Source organism: Trichechus manatus, unplaced genomic scaffold (genome assembly GCF_000243295.1).
Source record: "Trichechus manatus latirostris isolate Lorelei unplaced genomic scaffold, TriManLat1.0 scaffold00184, whole genome shotgun sequence".
NCBI classification, from domain to species: domain Eukaryota; kingdom Metazoa; phylum Chordata; class Mammalia; order Sirenia; family Trichechidae; genus Trichechus; species Trichechus manatus.
Window position 1 is genome coordinate 3,481,109 of NW_004444120.1, and position 18,064 is coordinate 3,499,172.

The window sequence follows — 18,064 nt, forward strand, 5'->3', positions numbered from 1 at the left end:
ATCCAGAGAAAGCTCTATCCTGATCCATGGACTTGGGACATTCCAGCCTCTACAACTGAGTGAGCTGTTTCCTTGATATAAATCTATCTCTGTATATATTTATACACTTCACTGGTTTTGCTTCTCTAGAGAACCCAGCCTAAGATAGCTTCGGTCAGGTGTACCTTTGTCTTCAAGGTGACATCTTTACTTTTCAACACTTTAAAGAGGTCTTTTGCAGCAGATTTGCCCAATGTAACTTGTCATTTGATTTCTTGACTGCAGCTTCCATGGGTGTTGATTGTGAATCAGAGTAAAATGAAATCCTTGACAACTTCAATCTTTTCTCCATTTATCATAATGTGGCTTATTGGTCCAGTGGCAAGGATTTTTGTTTTCTTTATGTTGAGGTGTAATCCATACCGAAAGCTGTAGTATTTGATCTTCGTCTGTAAGTGCCTCAAGTTCTCTTTGCTTTCAGCAAGCAAGGTTGTGGCATCTGCATAACATAGGTTGTGAATGAGTCTTCTTCTAATCCTGATGCTGCGTTCTTCTTCATATAGCCCAGCTTCTCAGATTATTTGCTCAGCATACAGATTGAATAAGTTTGGTGAAAGGATACAACCCTGACACACACCTTTCCTGACATTAAATCACCCGGTATCCCTTTGTTCTATTCAAATGACTCCTCCTTGATCTATGTACAGGTTCCTCATGAGCCCAATTAAGTGCTCTGGAATTCCCATTCTTTCCAATCTTACCCATAATTTGTTATGATCCACACAGTCGAATGGCTTTGCATAGTCAATAAAACACAAGTAAACATCTTTCTGGTATTCTCTGCTTTCAGCCAGGATCCATCTGATGTCAGCAATTATATGCCTCATTCTGCATCCTCTTCTGAATCCAGCTTGAATTTTGGGCAGTTCCCTGTTGATTTACTGCTGCAGCCGCTTTTGAATGATCTTCAGCAAAATTTTACTTGCGTGTGATATCAATGATATTGTTTGATGATTTCTGCATTTGGTCGGATCATCTTTCTTTGGAATGGGCACAAATATGGAACTCTTCCAGTCAATTGGCCAGGTAGCTGTCTTCCAAATTTCTTGGCACAGACAAGTGAGCACTTCCAGCACTGCATCCATTTGTTGAAACAGCTCAGTTGGTATTCCGTCAATTCCTGGATCCTTGATTTTTGCCAGTGACTTCAGTGGAGCTTCGACTTCCTCCTTCAGTACCATTGGTTTCTGATCATATGTTACCTCCTGAAATGGTTGAACATTGATCAGTTATTTTTGGTATAGTGATTCTTTTGATGTTTACTGCATTGTTTAACACTTCCCCATAGAATCCTTCAAAATTGCAACTTGAGGCTTGAATTTTTTCTTCAGTTCTTTCAGCTTGAGAAAGGCCATGTATGTTCTTCCCTTTTGGTTTTCTATCTCCAGGTCTTTGCACATGTCATTATAATACTTTACTTTGTCTTCTTGAGGTGACCTTTGAAATCTTCAGCTCTTTTCCTTCACCATTTCTTCCTTTCGCTTTAGCTACTCTACAGTCGAGAGCAACGTTCAGAGTCTCTTCTGACATCCATTTTGGTCTTTTCTTTCTTTACTGTCTTTTTAATGGCCTCTTGCTTTCTTCATGTATGATGTCCTTGATATCATTCCACAACTCATCTGGTCTTCCATCATTAGTGTTCAAGGCGTCAAATCTATTCTTGAGATGGTCTCTAAATTCAGGTAGGATATACTCAAAGTTGTACTTTGGTCCTCGTGGACTTGCTTTAATTTTCTTCAGCTTCAACTTGAACTTGCATATAAGCAATTGATGGTCAGTTCCACAGTTGGCCCCTGGCCTTGTTTTAACTGATGATACTGAGCTTTTCCATTATCTCTTTCCACAGATGTAGTCAATTTGATTTCTGTGTATTCCATCTGCCAAAGTCCATGTGTATAGTCACTGTTTAATGTTGTTGAAAAAAGATATTTGCAATGAAGAAGTCTGGTCTTGCAAAATTCTATCATGAAATCTCTGGCATCATTTCTATCACCAAGGCCATATTTTCCAACTACTGATCCTTCTTTGTTTCTAACTTTCGCATTCCAATCACCAGTAATTATTCATGCATCCTGATTGCATGTTTGATCAATTTCAGACTGAAGAAGTTGGTAGAAATCTTTAATTTCTTCATCTTTGGCCTTAGTAGTTGGTGCGTAAATTTGAATAACAGTCGTATTAACTGGTCTTTCTTGTAGGCATGTGGATATTGTCCTATCACTGACAGCATTGTACTTCAGGATAGATCTTGAAATGTTCTTTTTGACAATGAATGCAATGTCATTCCTCTTCAAATTGTCATTGTCTGTATATTAGACCATATGATTGTCTTTTGACGATTTCCAATTTTCCTAGATTCATACTTCATACATTCCACATTCCGATTATTAATGGATATTTGCAGCTGTTTCTTCTCATTTTGAGTCATGCCACATCAGCAAATGAAGGTCCTGAAAGCTTGATTCCATCCATGTCATTAAGGTCAACTCTACTTTGAGGAAGCAGCTCCTCCCCAGTCGTATTTTGAGTGCCTTCCAACCTGAGGGGCTCATCTTCTGGCACTGTGTCAGACAATGTTCTGCTGTTATTCATAAGGTTTTCACTGGCTAATTCTTTTCAGAATTAGACCACCAGGTCCTTCTTCCTAGTCTGTCTTAGTCTGGTTGCTCAGCTGAAACCTGTCTGCCATGGGTGGCCTTGTTGGTATTTGAATACCAGTGGCATAGCTTCCAGCATCACAGCAACATGCAAGCCCCCACAGTATGACAAACTGACAGATGCATGGGGGAGAATTTTATATGTATTCTAATTATTATAACCATATTATATATGGTTTCTGAAGATATTCTCCCATTTGGTAGCTTTTCTTTTCACTTTTTTGGTAGTCTTTTGATGAACAAAAGTTTTAATTTTTTATGAGGTCCCATTTATTTATTTTGTCTTTTGTTATTTATGGTTTTGTTATAATATTAGATAATTTGTTGTTTAAAGGTAAGCCTGGCAATGTTGCCTCTGCTTGTTCTTCTAAGAATTTTATGGTTTTAGTTTGCATGTTTAAGTCCTTAATCCATCTTGGATTTGCTTTTGTATATGGTGTGAAGCATGAATCCTGTTTCATTTTTCTGCGTGTGGAAATACAATTTTTTCAGCACCATTTATTGAAGAGACTCTTCTTTCCCCATCAAATGGATGTAGCATCCTTGTCAAAAATCAGTTGACCATAGATGTGTGGGTTTATTTCTGGACTCTCAACTCTATTCCGTTGTCTGTGTGTCTATTGTTATACCAGTAGCAGTCTGTTTTGATTACTGTGACTTTAAAATCAGGAAATGTGGGTTTTCCTACTTAGTTCTTCTCTTTCAACATTGCTTTAGCTACTTGGAGTAGGACCCTCTCTTGAATCATATCAGACACTGGTGAAGTTAACCTTAATCATTTGGTTGAGGTGGTGTCTGAAGGTTTCTCCACTTTAATATTTTTTTCGTTGGTAATTAATAAATTTGTGGGGGGAGGGAGATACTTTAAAACTATGCAAATATCCTGTTCTCATTAAACTTTCACCCACTAATTTTAATATTAATTTGTGGATCTTGACTGTAGCAATTATTACTGTGGTGTTCTAATGATGATTCTATTTTCTTCCTTTCTTTTGAATTTATTAATTGAAATTCTTCTCTCAGAAAGAGTTGTCCCTTCTCCCTCATTTCTGTATTTAATTATTTATTTATGCCAGTATGGAATCGTGGTATTTACTTTATTCTTTCGGTTATAATCCAAAACTGTCATTATTTATTTTATTTTTCAGTTTCTTCCAGAGTTCGTCATTGAGAGCTCTTTCAGGTTTGTTCCTGTGTCCTTTTGACCTATCCCAAACTTTTTTTACTTTCTGGCAATACAAGATATTCCAAATTTATCTTGTATTTTTCCTGCCCCAGACCGGAAATCAATCACTTCTCCAAGGAGCTCTGTTTTTTTTTTTTTTTTTTTTTTTAAGAATGATATTTAGAAACCAAGATCTAGATGATACTCATTGTTACCTGGGTGTTACTGCTTCTAGGTGCTCTCAGTGGAAAGAGATAGCGATATATGTGGGTGAGCATATAAACACTTACCTACATTTATTTCTGTAGCTATCTGTATATATATTAAAGTTAACATGTGTTCATATTGATACCTCTGATCCAATCCAGCACCACAAAGTTTATTCTAGCATTTCCCCTTTGCTCATTTGTAATTACTTTTTCTGGCACTGAGAAATCTGCTGCTAATATGTACAGTATATTTACTTATTTACTCAACATGCTATACATGTAAAGTAGCTTCAGAATTTCTAACCCATACTCCTGTGAGACACAATTTTACCAACTCAAGTGTTTTCTCAAATTGTTTTGTTTTTAACCTTACAATATCTAGTGAAAATATTGTTTTCAAAAGTTATCTATGTCAACTCTTTCTTCACCACCCCCTTCAGTGAGATTATGTCATTCTGTATAATATAGTTAGATGCATTTATCACAGTCCACATTCTATCTTGGAATGTTTCCTCATGGTCTAAATCTGGTCGCCTCAATCCGCAGATCAACAGATGAGCCTTTCAGGACGGTGATAGTAACTTTGGGGGAAATCACTTTCTTTCTTGAGGTCTGAAGAAGTAAGAGCTGGCTCAAGTTTCCTCCCTTACTTTGGTCCTTATTTTGCTCCAGATGTCAGTTTTTGACTGGTATGATTCATATTATGTAGTTTAAAAAATTGACCATTTTCTTGTTTCTTTAAAGATGGAATTTTCTCCTCTATTTATTTGTTATTTCCATTGTTCTCCACAGAATTGCAAGAAAGAGAATAGGGTAAAAATGCATTTTAAAATTTTTGTTAAGTCTGCTTCACTTTTTTCATACTGGATATCTGGTATTAAATGGACAAAATATATGGCTGATTGATTTAGTTGCACTTCTACTTTAATATTTTCAGTCAGTGCTTGTAATTTATTATAGTATTGCCGTCTTCCTCTTGAATACACTTCTTGTTTTATTTTTTTTAATTTTTTTAATTTTTTTATCTTACTTCAGGTGAAGGCTTACAGAACAAATAGTTTCTCATGAAACAGTAGTACACATATTGTTTCATGACATTGGTTAACAACCCCACACCATGTCAACCCTCTCCCTTCTCGACCTTTTTTTTTTTGGTGAAAATAGACATAGCCAACGATACACCATTTCAAAAATTTCTACATGCACAGTTCAGTGACATTGACTATGCTCTTCCAATTGTGCTGCTATTCTCACTTTAGAAGAAAGCTTACAGAACAAAATAGTTTCTCATTTAACAGTTAGTACATATGTTGCACTATGACAATGGTTGACAACCTCACAACACATCAACACTATCCTTACTCAACCTTGGGTTCCCTATCACCAGCTTCCTTGTCCCCTTCGGCCTTCTGGCCCTTGTCCCTGGACTGTTGTACCTCATTAGTCCCATTTGGTTTTATGGGGCTGTCCACTCCCAGGCTGAACGGTGAACCTCGGAAACGACTTCACCACTGAGCTAAAAGGGTATCTGGGGGCCATACTCTCGGGGTTTCTCCAGTCTCCTTTAGGCCAGTATATCTGGTCTTTTTTTTTGTGAGTTAGAATTATGCTCTACATCCTTCTCCAGCTCTGTCCAGAACCCTCTGTTGTGATCCTGGTCAGAGCAGTCAGTGGTGGTAGCCGGGCACCATCTAGCTGTACTGGACTCAGTTCGGTGGAAGCCTTGGTAGCTGTGGACAATTAGTCCTTCGGACTAATCTTTTCCTTGTATCCTGTTCTCTTCATTCTCCCTTGCTCCCGAAGGGATGAGACCAGTGGAGTATCTTAGATGGCTGCTCACAGGCTTTTAAGACCCCAGACACTACTCACTAAGGTAGAATGTAGAACATTGTCTTTATAAACTGTTTTGCCAATTGAGCTAGTTGTTCCCCGAGACCATGGTCCCAACAGCCCTCCACCCAGCAATTCAGTCCCTCAGGGAGTTTGGATGTGTCTATGGAGCTTCCATGACCTTTCCTTGTACAAGTTGTGCTGGTTTCCCCTGTATTGAATACACTTGTTGTTTTAATGGAGTACTTCCTTTTATACTTCTTTCAGATAGAGTTCAAATGTGGTAGACTTTCTGAGTACTTGCATGTGTGAAAAGAATCTTGGTTTATAAACATATTTTCTTAGAGCTATGAATCTATTGCTCAATTTTCTTTCTACTGCTAGTATTTTGGGTGAAAAATCTAATGCCAATCTGATTTTTGTTGCTTTGTAGTTTTTTTTCTTCGTCCGGGAGCTTTTAGGATGTTCTATATTTTTTACTACATGTGTCTATGAGCGGGTCTGTTTTTGTTTTTAAATTCATCTCTTGGTATTTGGAAGACCCTTTCAAACTAAGGACTCATATTTTTCTTTTTTTTCAATTCTTGAAAATACTTCTTGTATTATTTTATTTATTTTTCTATTCCCTTCCTTTGTAATCTCTGTTTTCTTCCCTTGGAGCTCAATTTATGCAATATTGGAATATCCTTATCTATCCTACATATCTCTTAAAAATTTTTTATTCTCTGTCCTGGGAACACCACTTACCTTAATTTTTATTCATAATTCTCTTCTCAACTGGTTTTGTTTTTCCCTTCAGTTCGTCTATTGCATTTTATTTCAATGCTCAAAATTTAAATTTCTAAAATCACTACATATTTTGAATTTAATAGATGCACTGTCCACTCACATTTATCTTGGAATATTAGTTATACATATTCTAAAGCTCCTTCTATTTGCTGTATTCACTGTTAATCCTTTGTTGTGATCAATATGTGTCTTTCATTTCCTCAAAATTAGTTACTGTTGGTTCTTTGTATTTGAGATTTTTAATTAGCCTATGAGTCATGTGTCTGTTTTTCACAGTCGAGACTGTGGGTGTGTACAGATGTGTTGCTATGTGGGGTTTGTCAGTAAATTTTCTGGGCACAAGACTCCCTGATTCTTTCTGAATATGATCAGATATTCAAGTGTCTACAGGCACAGTTCCCATCTGGAGGGAGATGCCTGTGATGTCTGCTGCTAGGAAGGAGGGGGCAGCTGCCAAACCAATTGGCAGGTGCTACGGGGTGCTGACTAGTAACCCTGACAATTACACCAAGACTTTCCCTTGCTCACCTTGTCTGCTCCCTCTGAGCTTGGAGCACCCTCAGAGCCCTTCCTATCTTTTCCAGCAGTCTTCTTCTGCATATGTTTTGGGCTACTCTTTCCTCATTTAATCCAATCCCATATGTCTTCTGTCTTTTAGGAATGTCTCATAATTACTGATCTACTAAGGACACTGTTTCCTGTTTCCCAACACTGCTGTGGGTATATAGATATTTTTCAGTCATTTTGGCAGCTTGAGGTGAGAGGAGGGCATTAGAGTTTGTGCTAAGGCTGACATCATAATCCAGTCTCACTGCAGATAATCAGAGCTGGAATCCCAAATGTATTATTCTGTAAAATGTTCCCCTGAGAGACACTAGCGACGTAAATCATCTTGGACAAATATTGAATCTGAATGTAATCAAGCTTCTAGATCTAACTACCAGATTCTAAGAAATACGGAAAATATAAGAACCAATTAAATATAACCATGAGTAAGCAATCAGCTAAAATTCTATGTGTGGGGAAATATCTAGGGAAAATTATCCAGTTTCTTCAACAAATAAATGTCCTGGGGCAGGGGAAAGCATGTATGGGGGAACCGTTATAGGTTAAAAGATACTAAAGTGACATTTCAACCACGTGCAACGTATGGATCTTTTTGGGTCCTGATTTTAACAAACTAATTGTATAAACCAAAACAAAACAATCAGTGTTGAAACAATCAGTGAAAATTTAATAAATATGAACTTAGTATTAGTTAAAATTAAGGAATCATCGTTAATTTCGTTTGATGAGATACTGGCATTTTAGTTATGCTTTTATGAATTCCAGATCTGTTAGAGTAGAGGTCAGCCCAATACAGGCCATCATCTGTTTCTGTAAATAAAGTTTTATTGGAACACAGCCATGCCCATTGACTTATATTGTCAATGGTGGCTTTTGTAACCAGTATAGTTGAAGAGTTGCTACAGAGACAGTCTGACCCAAGAAGCCTAAATTAAGAGTTACTATCTGGCCCTTTACAGAAACTTTTTCAACCCTATGTTAAAAAGACATACAGAAATATTTATAGATGAAAGATACGACATTTGAAATTTCCTTTAAAATACTTGCAAAACAAAGTTGGTGGAAGATAGATTAAAGAAGACTGGGAAAATGCTGAAAATTCTTGAAATTGATGATGTGGGTTCATTAATGATTCCCTCTACTTTTGTTCACATTTGAAATTTTTTTACACAAATAATGAGCATCTTCGTGTTTGTTTGCTAACCATGCCCTCCCCCTCCCCCTCCCCCTGTGAGGTATTTTTATAAGCTATGCCAATTTTTTTTTACAGGTTGCTGTAAAAAATTAACATAATGTGCTTATGTATACTTAGCTCACATGGAGGTCCTGCTTTGAAGAATGTTAGTTCTGATTTATAAGGCGAGTAGAAGAGAAAAGTGGAAGATTATTTGTTGAGAATCTACTATATGATTGACAGTGTGGTAGGTGCTTGATAATTTTTTTTTTTTTTAATCTTTACATCAACTCTGTGAGTCATGATTTACTGACGAAATATCAAGGCTTAGAGACATTAATTAATTTACAGCTAGAAAAGAGCCGATCAGGGATTTGACCCTTGCCTGGGTCCCATTCTTACATCACTGCCATTAAGGGTACAATATCATACTGCTAAGTGGGCAAGAGAGGCCTCACCTCTGTTGCACATCATGTAGCTTCCGTGAGGGAAGGTGAACATTGGAGCCTTCAAGTGAGAAGTTGTTTCATCAGTGCCCCATTAGCATTAAAGATGATTTTGAGTTTTTCTGGTTGGTCTTTGAGTTGCTAAGTTGGCCTGTTGTCAAGAATGCTGTTTGTTACCAAAATCCACCTATCTTTTTACATTTCTTGCTCTTCTATTAGATTCAAAGCTTCTAAGGGCAGACTATGTTTCTGTACCTCTAACACCAAACACAAGAGCCCTGGTGGCGTAGCGGTTAAGAGCTCGGCTGCTAACCAAAAGATCGGCAATTCGAATCCACCAGCTGCTCCTTGGAAACCCCACGGGGCAGTTCTACTCTGTCCTGTAGGGTGGCAATGAATCAGAATCGACTTGATGGCAATGGGTTTGGTTTGGTTTAACATCAAACACAGTCCCTGGAATAAGTGGAGATGCTCGATACATGTTTACTGAATGAATGACCAAGAACTTTCATGTCAAAGTCTCACACCCTGTAGAAAGCCTCCTCATGCTGGACACTAAGTCACATGCAGAAAATAAACCTCCAGGTTCCACGTAAGGACTCTTACTGCAGATTGTCACCCTGTAAATCAGGAGTCAATTTATTATTTTTTATTTTCTGCTTTTCTAGGTGGTAGAGACAACATAACATTTTTCACAACCTCTGGAGTGGTTTCCATAGCAGAGATTTGGCAGAGGAGTAATGTGCTTGGGCCCGTTGTTTCAGTTTCGAAGGTGAGTGCCAGAAGTGTAATACACGTTTGTTCTCGCCTTTCCTGACTCGAGTCTACTCATCAGCAGCTGACTTTCGTCATTTTCCCAGAGACTTCAGGTAAATGGGTCATTCTGGGGTGATGCGAGAAGGGATAGGGGATGGCTGCTGGATGGTGGTGGTTGTATGCCCTTGAGTTGATTCTGACTCATAGCAACCGTTTTGGATGAGGAGAACTTTCCCACAGGGTTTCCTAGTCTGAAATCTTCATGGGAGCAGATTGCCAGCTCTTTTCTCTCATGGAACTGCTGGAGAGCTCAAACTGCCGACCTTTCTGTTAGCCATTGAGCGCTTAACCATTGTGCCACGAGGGTTCCTTGCTGGATGGTGGGAAGGGGGATATTTGCAGAGTTTGAAGTGTCATGTCTTCACAGGTAAATAGGACTTGACTTTATCCCAGATAGCTTCAGGCCGTGCTTCTCATGGTACAAGGATAGACACAAAAATCCCCTCACGGGCAGCAGGTGATACTGACCTTTAGGGTTCTTACCCTCTGAGCAACAATGCTAGCTTTGCCCTGCTTCAGCGCAGGGTAATTTAATCCGTTTTTCAGCGAGCACAAGATGATATCTGATGCATTCCAGGAAAATGGATAGAATAGGTGGAAACACATAAACAGACACAGTAAATTTTAACTTTTATTCCTGCCTAAAATATAACATATTTTCTGCAAAAATTATGAGTTAAATATAATTTAGTGACAGTAGGCATTTAAAATATAATTGGGACAATTACAAAAAATCCTATCATGCAAATAGGAAGAAAAAGAGTAAATAAAACAAAAACAAAACAAGAGCAAAATCTCCTCAAGTTCTAGATAGTATATTCATTTCTCCCCTTACCCAGGCGGAAGCTCCCTGCAGCAGAAGGTAGTTACTGCACTGAGAGCTCACATCTGATTCATAGAAGACAGTCTGCATTCCAGACAGGGCAGCCCAGGCTAAGCAGAATGCCTCTAAGTCTTTTTCTCTTTCATTGAGGTCTCAGGACAATGCAGGCTTTCAGGACACGGCAGGTCACTGCCCAAGTGCAGTTGGATTTAATTTACCTGAGTCCGTAGGCCTCGTTTAAAAATAGGTGCTCTCCTCGCCTGTGGTGTTCAGTTGCAAGTATTCCAGAGTGCCTTTTTTGTAGCTGGCTATTCGTGTTGGTTTACGGTTTCTTGTCCCTGCGGCCTGTCTTTTCTTTAAAGAGCTGGCAATCATGTCCGAAAATTCTGCTTGCAAGCGTTGTTGATTCTCCCTGGAAAGGGGGTGGTGGGGGGGGGGGAATGGAACTTCTCAGCAATTTATACAGAATACCCCTTAGCTCCAGAATAACCAGTTCAGTTCACCAAATACTCACTGAGTGCATGCTCTGTGCTAGACAGTGCTAGATGCAGGAAGTACAAAGACTACAAAGGGAGCCTTGCTTCTGATAAGCCTAAGAAAGGGACTCTTGCTGAATGTAGTCATACAAATTTTCCATACAAATGGAACATTATATTTCAATTTCACAGTGAAACAACCTGTTGCTAGAATTAGAAGGCATGGTTAGGAGGAGCTAAGATTACATATGTCACCGCAAGAAGGGGATAAACATGCCAGGGAACAGAAGCCAGGAGGCTGCTAGACCCCTGCCACACAGCCCTGAAAAGTCACTGGACCCACACATACCCAGGAGCGTGGAGCTTATTTGTGGAGGGCTCAGAACGGTTCGAGGGTTTCAAGAGTTTGGAATGGAACTATGGCACTCCTAGTAAGGGGCCAGGTCTCCTGGGCCCCAAGAAAGATCTAGGTTGTTCTGGCATCTGTTAGGGACTGAACTGTATCCCCCAAGATATGTGTTGGAATTCTAACGCCTATGCCTGTGGATGTAATCCGGTTTGGGAATAGGGTTTATCTGTTATGCTAATGAGTCATTTCCATGTAGGGTGTGTCCTAAACCTAATCACTTTGGAGTTATAGACATAGGGACCAGCAAGCACAAAGATGGAGCAGAGGGGGAGATAGGTGTCACGTGAAGATCACCAAGAATCTTCCCCCCACCCCGAGCCAACAGACAAAGAGCCTTCCTCTACATCCAACACCCTGAATTCCGACTTCTAGTCTCCTGCACTATGAGAAAATACATTTCTGTTCTTGAAAGCCACCGACTTGTGGTATTTCTGCTGTAGCAATACCAGGAAACCTTTGTTCATCTCCACAGGCTTGCCGTCTGCCTGGGGCCCAACCTATGAGTCTGCCAGACAGCATTTCTCGGTATGGCGCAGAACTCAAATTCTTATTAAAAAAAGAAAAGCCAGACAAAAGCACAGTAGAGAGGAGAGGACTCCCTGAGACTATCACCCTGAGACACTCTTGAAACCTAGAACGGAGTCTATCTATCCCCTGAGAGCACCTTTTAGTGCAACAGTGGAGCGGCACACAAAATAAAGGATATACCCGTAAGATCAGTGCCCTACTCACAATCAGTGTGGGACCAAAAGTCAACAATTACTCAAAAGCACAGATGAGAAGATAAAGGGGCAGGAAACCAGAGCGCCGGAATGGGACAAACTGAACCCAAAGAGTCTGTTGCCACAATGTGATAAATGTAACTATGTAATGTCACTGAACAATTTGTGTGCCTTGTCAAATGGGAACTTGCTGTGTAAACTTTCACCAAAAATTCAATAAAATATTATTTAAAAAAAAAAAAAAAAGTATTTCTCTACCATAGCCAAAGCCATGGCAACAGCCATGTGACTGATTGCTGCACCCCCTCCCAATGTGCAACTGAATGACAATCTGAGTCACCTTTGGGAGAACTGAGGAGCCCTGGCGGCGCAGTGGTTAAGAGCTTGGCTGCTAACCAAATAGTTGGCAGTTCGAATGCACCAGCCGCTCTTTAGAAACCCTATGGGGGCACTTCTACTCTGTCCTATAGTGTTGCTATGAGTCAGAATCAACTCGATGGCAAAGGGTTTTTTTTAGGAGAACTGAAACTTGTTAGTTAGATCTGAAACCTTGCTTTCCTCATCTCAGGGAGAACACAAACTTGATGTGAAAACCTAGAACTGTAGTCCGGAGGGTGGGGGAGGCCCTGTTTGCAAGTGTCTCCGCAGTGAGATGTAGGCGGGGCTGGAAATGCAGACAGGCTCTTTGCTTCCAGAATGCTCTGCTCTTATCAGAAGCAGACATGCATTCCCATTGCCATGGAGTTGATTCAGACTCCTAGCGACCCTATAGGACACAGAAGACCTGCCCCATAAGGTTTCCAAGGCTGTAATCTTCATGGAAGCGGACTGCCACATCTTTCTCCTGTGGAGTGGCTGGTGGGCTTGAACCCCCAACCTTTTGGTTAGCAGCTGAAGGCTTAACCATTGCACCACCAGGGCTCCCTGGACGTGTGTTAGTGAGCTCTGAACTAACCCTGTTCTTCTGAGCAAGTCTGGAACACCCAATTTCTAGCAGCCAGAGAAGGGAGGTTTCTAAACTGTCTCCTGGGTATACAGCCCCTTACCTTGCGTCCAGTATATCACTGCCCCCTGCAAAGCACTTCCCAAAAATTAAATTGGCAGTACGTAGCACAACTTACAAAGCCAAGACCTCCAACGTCCCTCTCCCTCCCTGCCACACCCAGTAGCTTACACAGTTGGAGGGGTTGGCAGATTGTACTCCTGGTCCTTCACCCCAGTCAGCCAGTAGGTGGTCTCAGTTCCTCGTCCCTAGTGGACAAAAAAGGACACAGATGAGACAGGCAGTTCTAGCCCACTGTTCCTACAATTGTCTTTTTCCCAGAAACATCTCATCTCCAAATTTCTCATCAGTGCCAATATTAAAGCATATCACGTGCTTCTGATATGATTTGCATTATCTCTAGACAGATTTTTATTTCCAAGTGCGGTTTTAAAAACAAGTCTCTAGTTCACCAGACATGTTTTTTCAAAGTAGAATTTTCCCTTTCTTTCCCCCAGAAGACATTTCAAATATATCACTATAGCAACAATACAAGAACTGTAAATTAAAGAGGATGACCAGTCACCTACAATCTTGATATGCCAACAAATCTAGCTGATTTTCATTGTCCGTGTTTTCTTCTAGCCCTTTCTTTTTGCCACTGCTTCCTTTCCTTAAGTTTGTAAATCATAAACACGTGTGCATCACACTAAACACTTGCTAAATTATATTTGTTGGGTCCAGGGATGGATTACCCAACAAGCAAGGTACGCACAGGTTTACACGTGCTTACTTATTAATCTGTAGTGCACAATTTTAATTTGTGTGTACCTTGCTTAAATGTAAGCCCGTGCGTACCTTGCTTACTGGTTAATCTGTCCCTGGCTGGGTCCTATCTGGAGGCTATAAAATGAATGGAAACTTACCGGAAACCCTGGCTTTGCTAGAGCTTGTATTTGAAAAGGAGATTGGATGGTTATATTTTAAAAAAGTCACTTGTTTTTTTAAAAAATAGTGGTTTGCTAGCTGTGTTTAGACTGCATTGATCCAAAAAGCACTGCTATTTTGGTGGGAATGTTCTGTGCAGAAAAATGTATTCATGGAGGGCTCAAAAAGCAAGGGTGATGTTAGGATACCTCTACATAAAAGGAGGCTTTTGCAAACTGCAATCAGAGCATAAAGTCGGAAGCATTGTGACTACTGGAGCTGGATAACCTTGCTGTGGTAATCAGCTTCAGAACAACTGTGGAAAAATCGTAATGACCTAAGGAAAACAGCCTGAGAGCCAGTTGGAGACAGTTGGGTGACTCTGGAGGGCAGCTGCTCTAAATTTAAGAAACAACATGGAGAGCAGAGTAATGACGCACTTCAGTGTACATCACAATCAGTTGAAAGGCTTGTTTGAAATATAGATTCCTGATCTACATCCACAGAAAGTCTTATTTAGTAGGCCTGGTGGGGAGCTGAGCCCCTGGGTGGAGCAAATGGTTAACGCACGTGGTTGGTAACCAAAAGGTTGGAGGTCCAAGTCTACCCAGAGGTGCCTTGAAAGAAAGGCCTGATGATCTTCTGAAAAATCAGCCATTAGAAATTCTGTGGATCACAGATCTACTCTGATACACATGGGGTCGCCATGAGTCAGAGTCAACTCCATCATAACTGGTTTAACTGGCTGGTAGGGGGTGCAATTATCTGCGTTTTAGCAAGCACCCAGATGATTCTGTATCAGGAGTCTGGACCACACCTGGAGATTCACTGCTCAGAGCTTTGGAAAGGTGAAGAAGGTGGCCTTAGAGAGTAGCAGCATCTTGCAGTGAGAGCAGGAAAGTAAGTGAAGAGATGGGAATTTTGACTTAAAATAAGTCCCGGACCAGGTTGTAGCTCTCTGATTTTGAGGAACTGGGGATAAAATTTGGGTATATGTGGAGGAAATTTGGCAGCATTTTATCACATATTGGTCATAGATCAAAATTTCAAAAGGGCTTCATGGAGTAAGGAGCCCTGGTAGTGTAGTGGTTAAGAGCTTGGCTGCTAACCAAAAAGTCAGCAGTTTGAATCCACCAGCCGCTCCTTGGAAACGCTATGGGGCAGTTCTACTCTGTCCTATAGGGTCACTATGAGTTGAAATCACCTCAGCGGCAATGGTTTTGGTTTTTTGCAGATTAAAGGAAAGTTCTGAGTTCACATTCTTTGATACAGCTTCTCCTCCAGGGGTTAGTGAGGGATCATGGTGGGGAGGACAGAAAAGGATTCCTTATCTTCATGCTCCTCCATTTCACCAGCTGAGGGGTGTCCATTCTGGATGTCCATTCTCAAGAGAGGTGGCCCATGAGTGTCTGTGAGTGCTCTCTGTGTACTACCTCTGTGGTTCCTTACCTTTAAGTATGTTTCTCCCCTCACTTCATATAGGAACTGACACTCGGTTCTCTTCAGGATGGCTATAGTGGAGCCGCTCACATGAATTCTCAAGGCTGGAAATGCAAAATAGTTCAATAAAACTTGTGTTCATTTTGAAACCTGTTCGATAGCTACATTTGTTTCCCCCTTGATTTGGGACACTTATTTTAGGTGTTCTTGATCTTAGATACGTTAGTGGAAGAATACTTAAAAATATTATCAGTGAGATAAGAAATATTATCACACGTGGGAAGAAAGAAGGTCTGGCATTGGTTTTCAGGATGCAGAAAGAAGGGGCTCCCCTAGCTGTGCTCCATAGATTCTCATTCCAGCTCAGAATGGTAGCCCCTGGGGCCTGGTTTTGGATGTGGCTTGTGGTGGTGAGCTTGGGAGTTGGAATTTTGTTTTAGGCCCCCGTGTAAAAGTTCCAATAAGTAGCTGTAGTGTTGGGGGCAAAATAAACATTCAGCAGAGAGTTACAGAGTCTTCATTTTCTCAAATTTTGGTCTTCGGAAATACTGTTATCCTTCTGACAAACAAGCGGTGAGGGCATTCCAATTCATAGGCCCATTGCTGTAGACCACCATTGCCACTAAGGATGCCTAGCAGCCACGCCACAAACAATAACAATAGTAAGAATAATGGCGACCTCACAATGGATATGTCTACCATGTATCAGAGGATTGCTAAGTGCTTACATACATCACATCAAGTCCTTCCAGAATCCCTCCTAGCAAGGTTGGTATCCCATCCTCAATTTATATTTTCATCTTTCTGAGACCTAGAAAGATTAAGTAACTTTCCCTCCAATTTACACAGCCAGTGACTTGCCTAGTTAGGATTTAATTCAAGTCTCTCTGACTCCAACCTTGTTCTTCCCTTTATCCCATGATTGTTTTCAGGATAAACTAGTTCTAGACTATCAGTTGTTGTTGTTAGTTGCTGCTGAGTCGATTCTGACTCATCGTGAACTTATTGATTGCTAAAATACCATTTTGCCTCCTGTGTTTTGGTAAACCCCCACCCATATCTACCAATGCTTTCCCCTCTCTTCTGTATATTTCTATTACTATCCCTATCCATGATATTTATCGAGCACCTATTACATGCAGCCTACTGTGACTCTACCTTGCCAGGCAAATATAATATAGGCTTCTGCATACAACAAACACTTAGATTTTTCCTTTACTAAAAGCAATTCCCAGGAAACCAAATAAAAGGGAAATAAGAAACTGAAGCAGGGTGTATACTCCGTATCTAGCCCACTGACTTTTTTAACTTGCATTCATCTATGCTAAATTTCCGGACTATTCCTGGTAGAACATGCCTGAATGCATTGCAAATGAATGAAGAATAATAGTAACAGTCTGAAACTGAGGAAAGAGGGAAGAATAAAATAATTATCAGTAAACAACAACAACAAAAGCAAACGTAGCAAGTACTAGGTTGACACAGGATTACTTTCTGCCCATGTGAAGGGTCATTCTCCATTTCTCCGCACTTTGTAGCTCCTTATTGTGCATTTCATACTACAATTCCCCTCTGCTGGAAGACAGATCTTTGTCCTCTGGGAGAAAAAACAAAAACAAAAAAACAATCCCCATTCTTACGAAGGCCAGTGGATTCCATCCTGGAAGCTGTGTTGACAGTGTCTCCAAATAGGCAATAACGAGGCATCTTGATCCCCACAACTCCTGCAGCACAGGGGCCTGAAAAGGAGGACAGAAAGTAGGAAGTGAAGGCAATGGAAGCTGCAGAGTGGGGCTCATTAAGATGAGTATGTCTCTTCTCAGGGTTGCAATGCTGAAAACATCGTGTCATGGAGAAGTGCTGAGGGTGTGGGATGTGAACTGTGATGTTTGCTTTAAATGGATGTCGCCAGTGAAGGAAGCACCATTATTCAACACATTCTTCAGAAAGCATTTTGCTGTAGCACAGAAAAGTACATTTGCTGTAAATAAAAGGCATGTTGTCCAGAGATCTGGGTCACAAAGGGGGAAGTCATCTGTACTTTGATCTCTTTCTGTACTCTGCCATCTGGATCTTCTGTGAGGCTTAACCAAAAAACCAAACCCGTTGCCATGGAGTCGATTCCAACTCATAGAGACACTATGGGACAGAGTATAACTGACCCATAGGCAGGGATGGATTACCCAATAAGCAAGGTACGCACAGGTTTACTTGTGTTTACTTACTAATCTGTAGTGCACAATTTTACCTGTTTTACCACGTCAAAGATGCGGTGAAACCTATGTGAAATTGCGTGCAACAGATTAGAAAGTAAACACTAGTAAGTCCATGCATCCCGTGCTTGCTGGTTAGTCTGCCCCTTCATAGGGTTTCCAAAGCTTTAATCTTTACAGAAGGAGCCATGGTGGCACAATGGTTTAAAGCACTCGGCTGCTAACACAAAGGTCAGTGGTTCCAACCCTTCAGCCACTCTGTGGGAGAAAGATGTGGCAGTCTGCTTCTGTAAAGATTTCAGCCTTGGAAACCGTATGGGGCATTTCTACTATGTCTTATAGGGTTGCTAAGAGTCAGAATTGACTTGATTGCAATGGGT

The 18,064-nt window shown here is 40.5% G+C and overlaps 1 protein-coding gene and 1 long non-coding RNA gene across 2 annotated transcripts in view; one reads left to right on the top strand and one right to left on the bottom strand.

Annotated features, from left to right (window-relative positions):
- LOC111822623 (uncharacterized) lies at positions 1-12,215 on the top strand. Its single transcript, XR_002825766.1, has 5 exons — positions 1-59; positions 7,348-7,405; positions 8,569-8,677; positions 9,545-9,648; positions 11,632-12,215. It is a non-coding gene; the product is annotated as an uncharacterized LOC111822623 (long non-coding RNA).
- Positions 10,526-18,064, bottom strand: part of GUCY2C (guanylate cyclase 2C) — a 102,605-nt gene continuing 95,066 nt past the window's right edge. Inside the window, exons 24-27 of the mRNA XM_004387335.2 lie at positions 17,112-17,210; positions 15,481-15,575; positions 13,297-13,373; positions 10,526-10,927 (exon numbers count right to left, since the gene is read on the bottom strand). Coding sequence (XP_004387392.1) covers positions 10,753-10,927; positions 13,297-13,373; positions 15,481-15,575; positions 17,112-17,210 — 446 coding nt within the window. The 3' untranslated portion in view covers positions 10,526-10,752. The remainder of the gene's footprint in view (positions 10,928-13,296; positions 13,374-15,480; positions 15,576-17,111; positions 17,211-18,064) is intronic.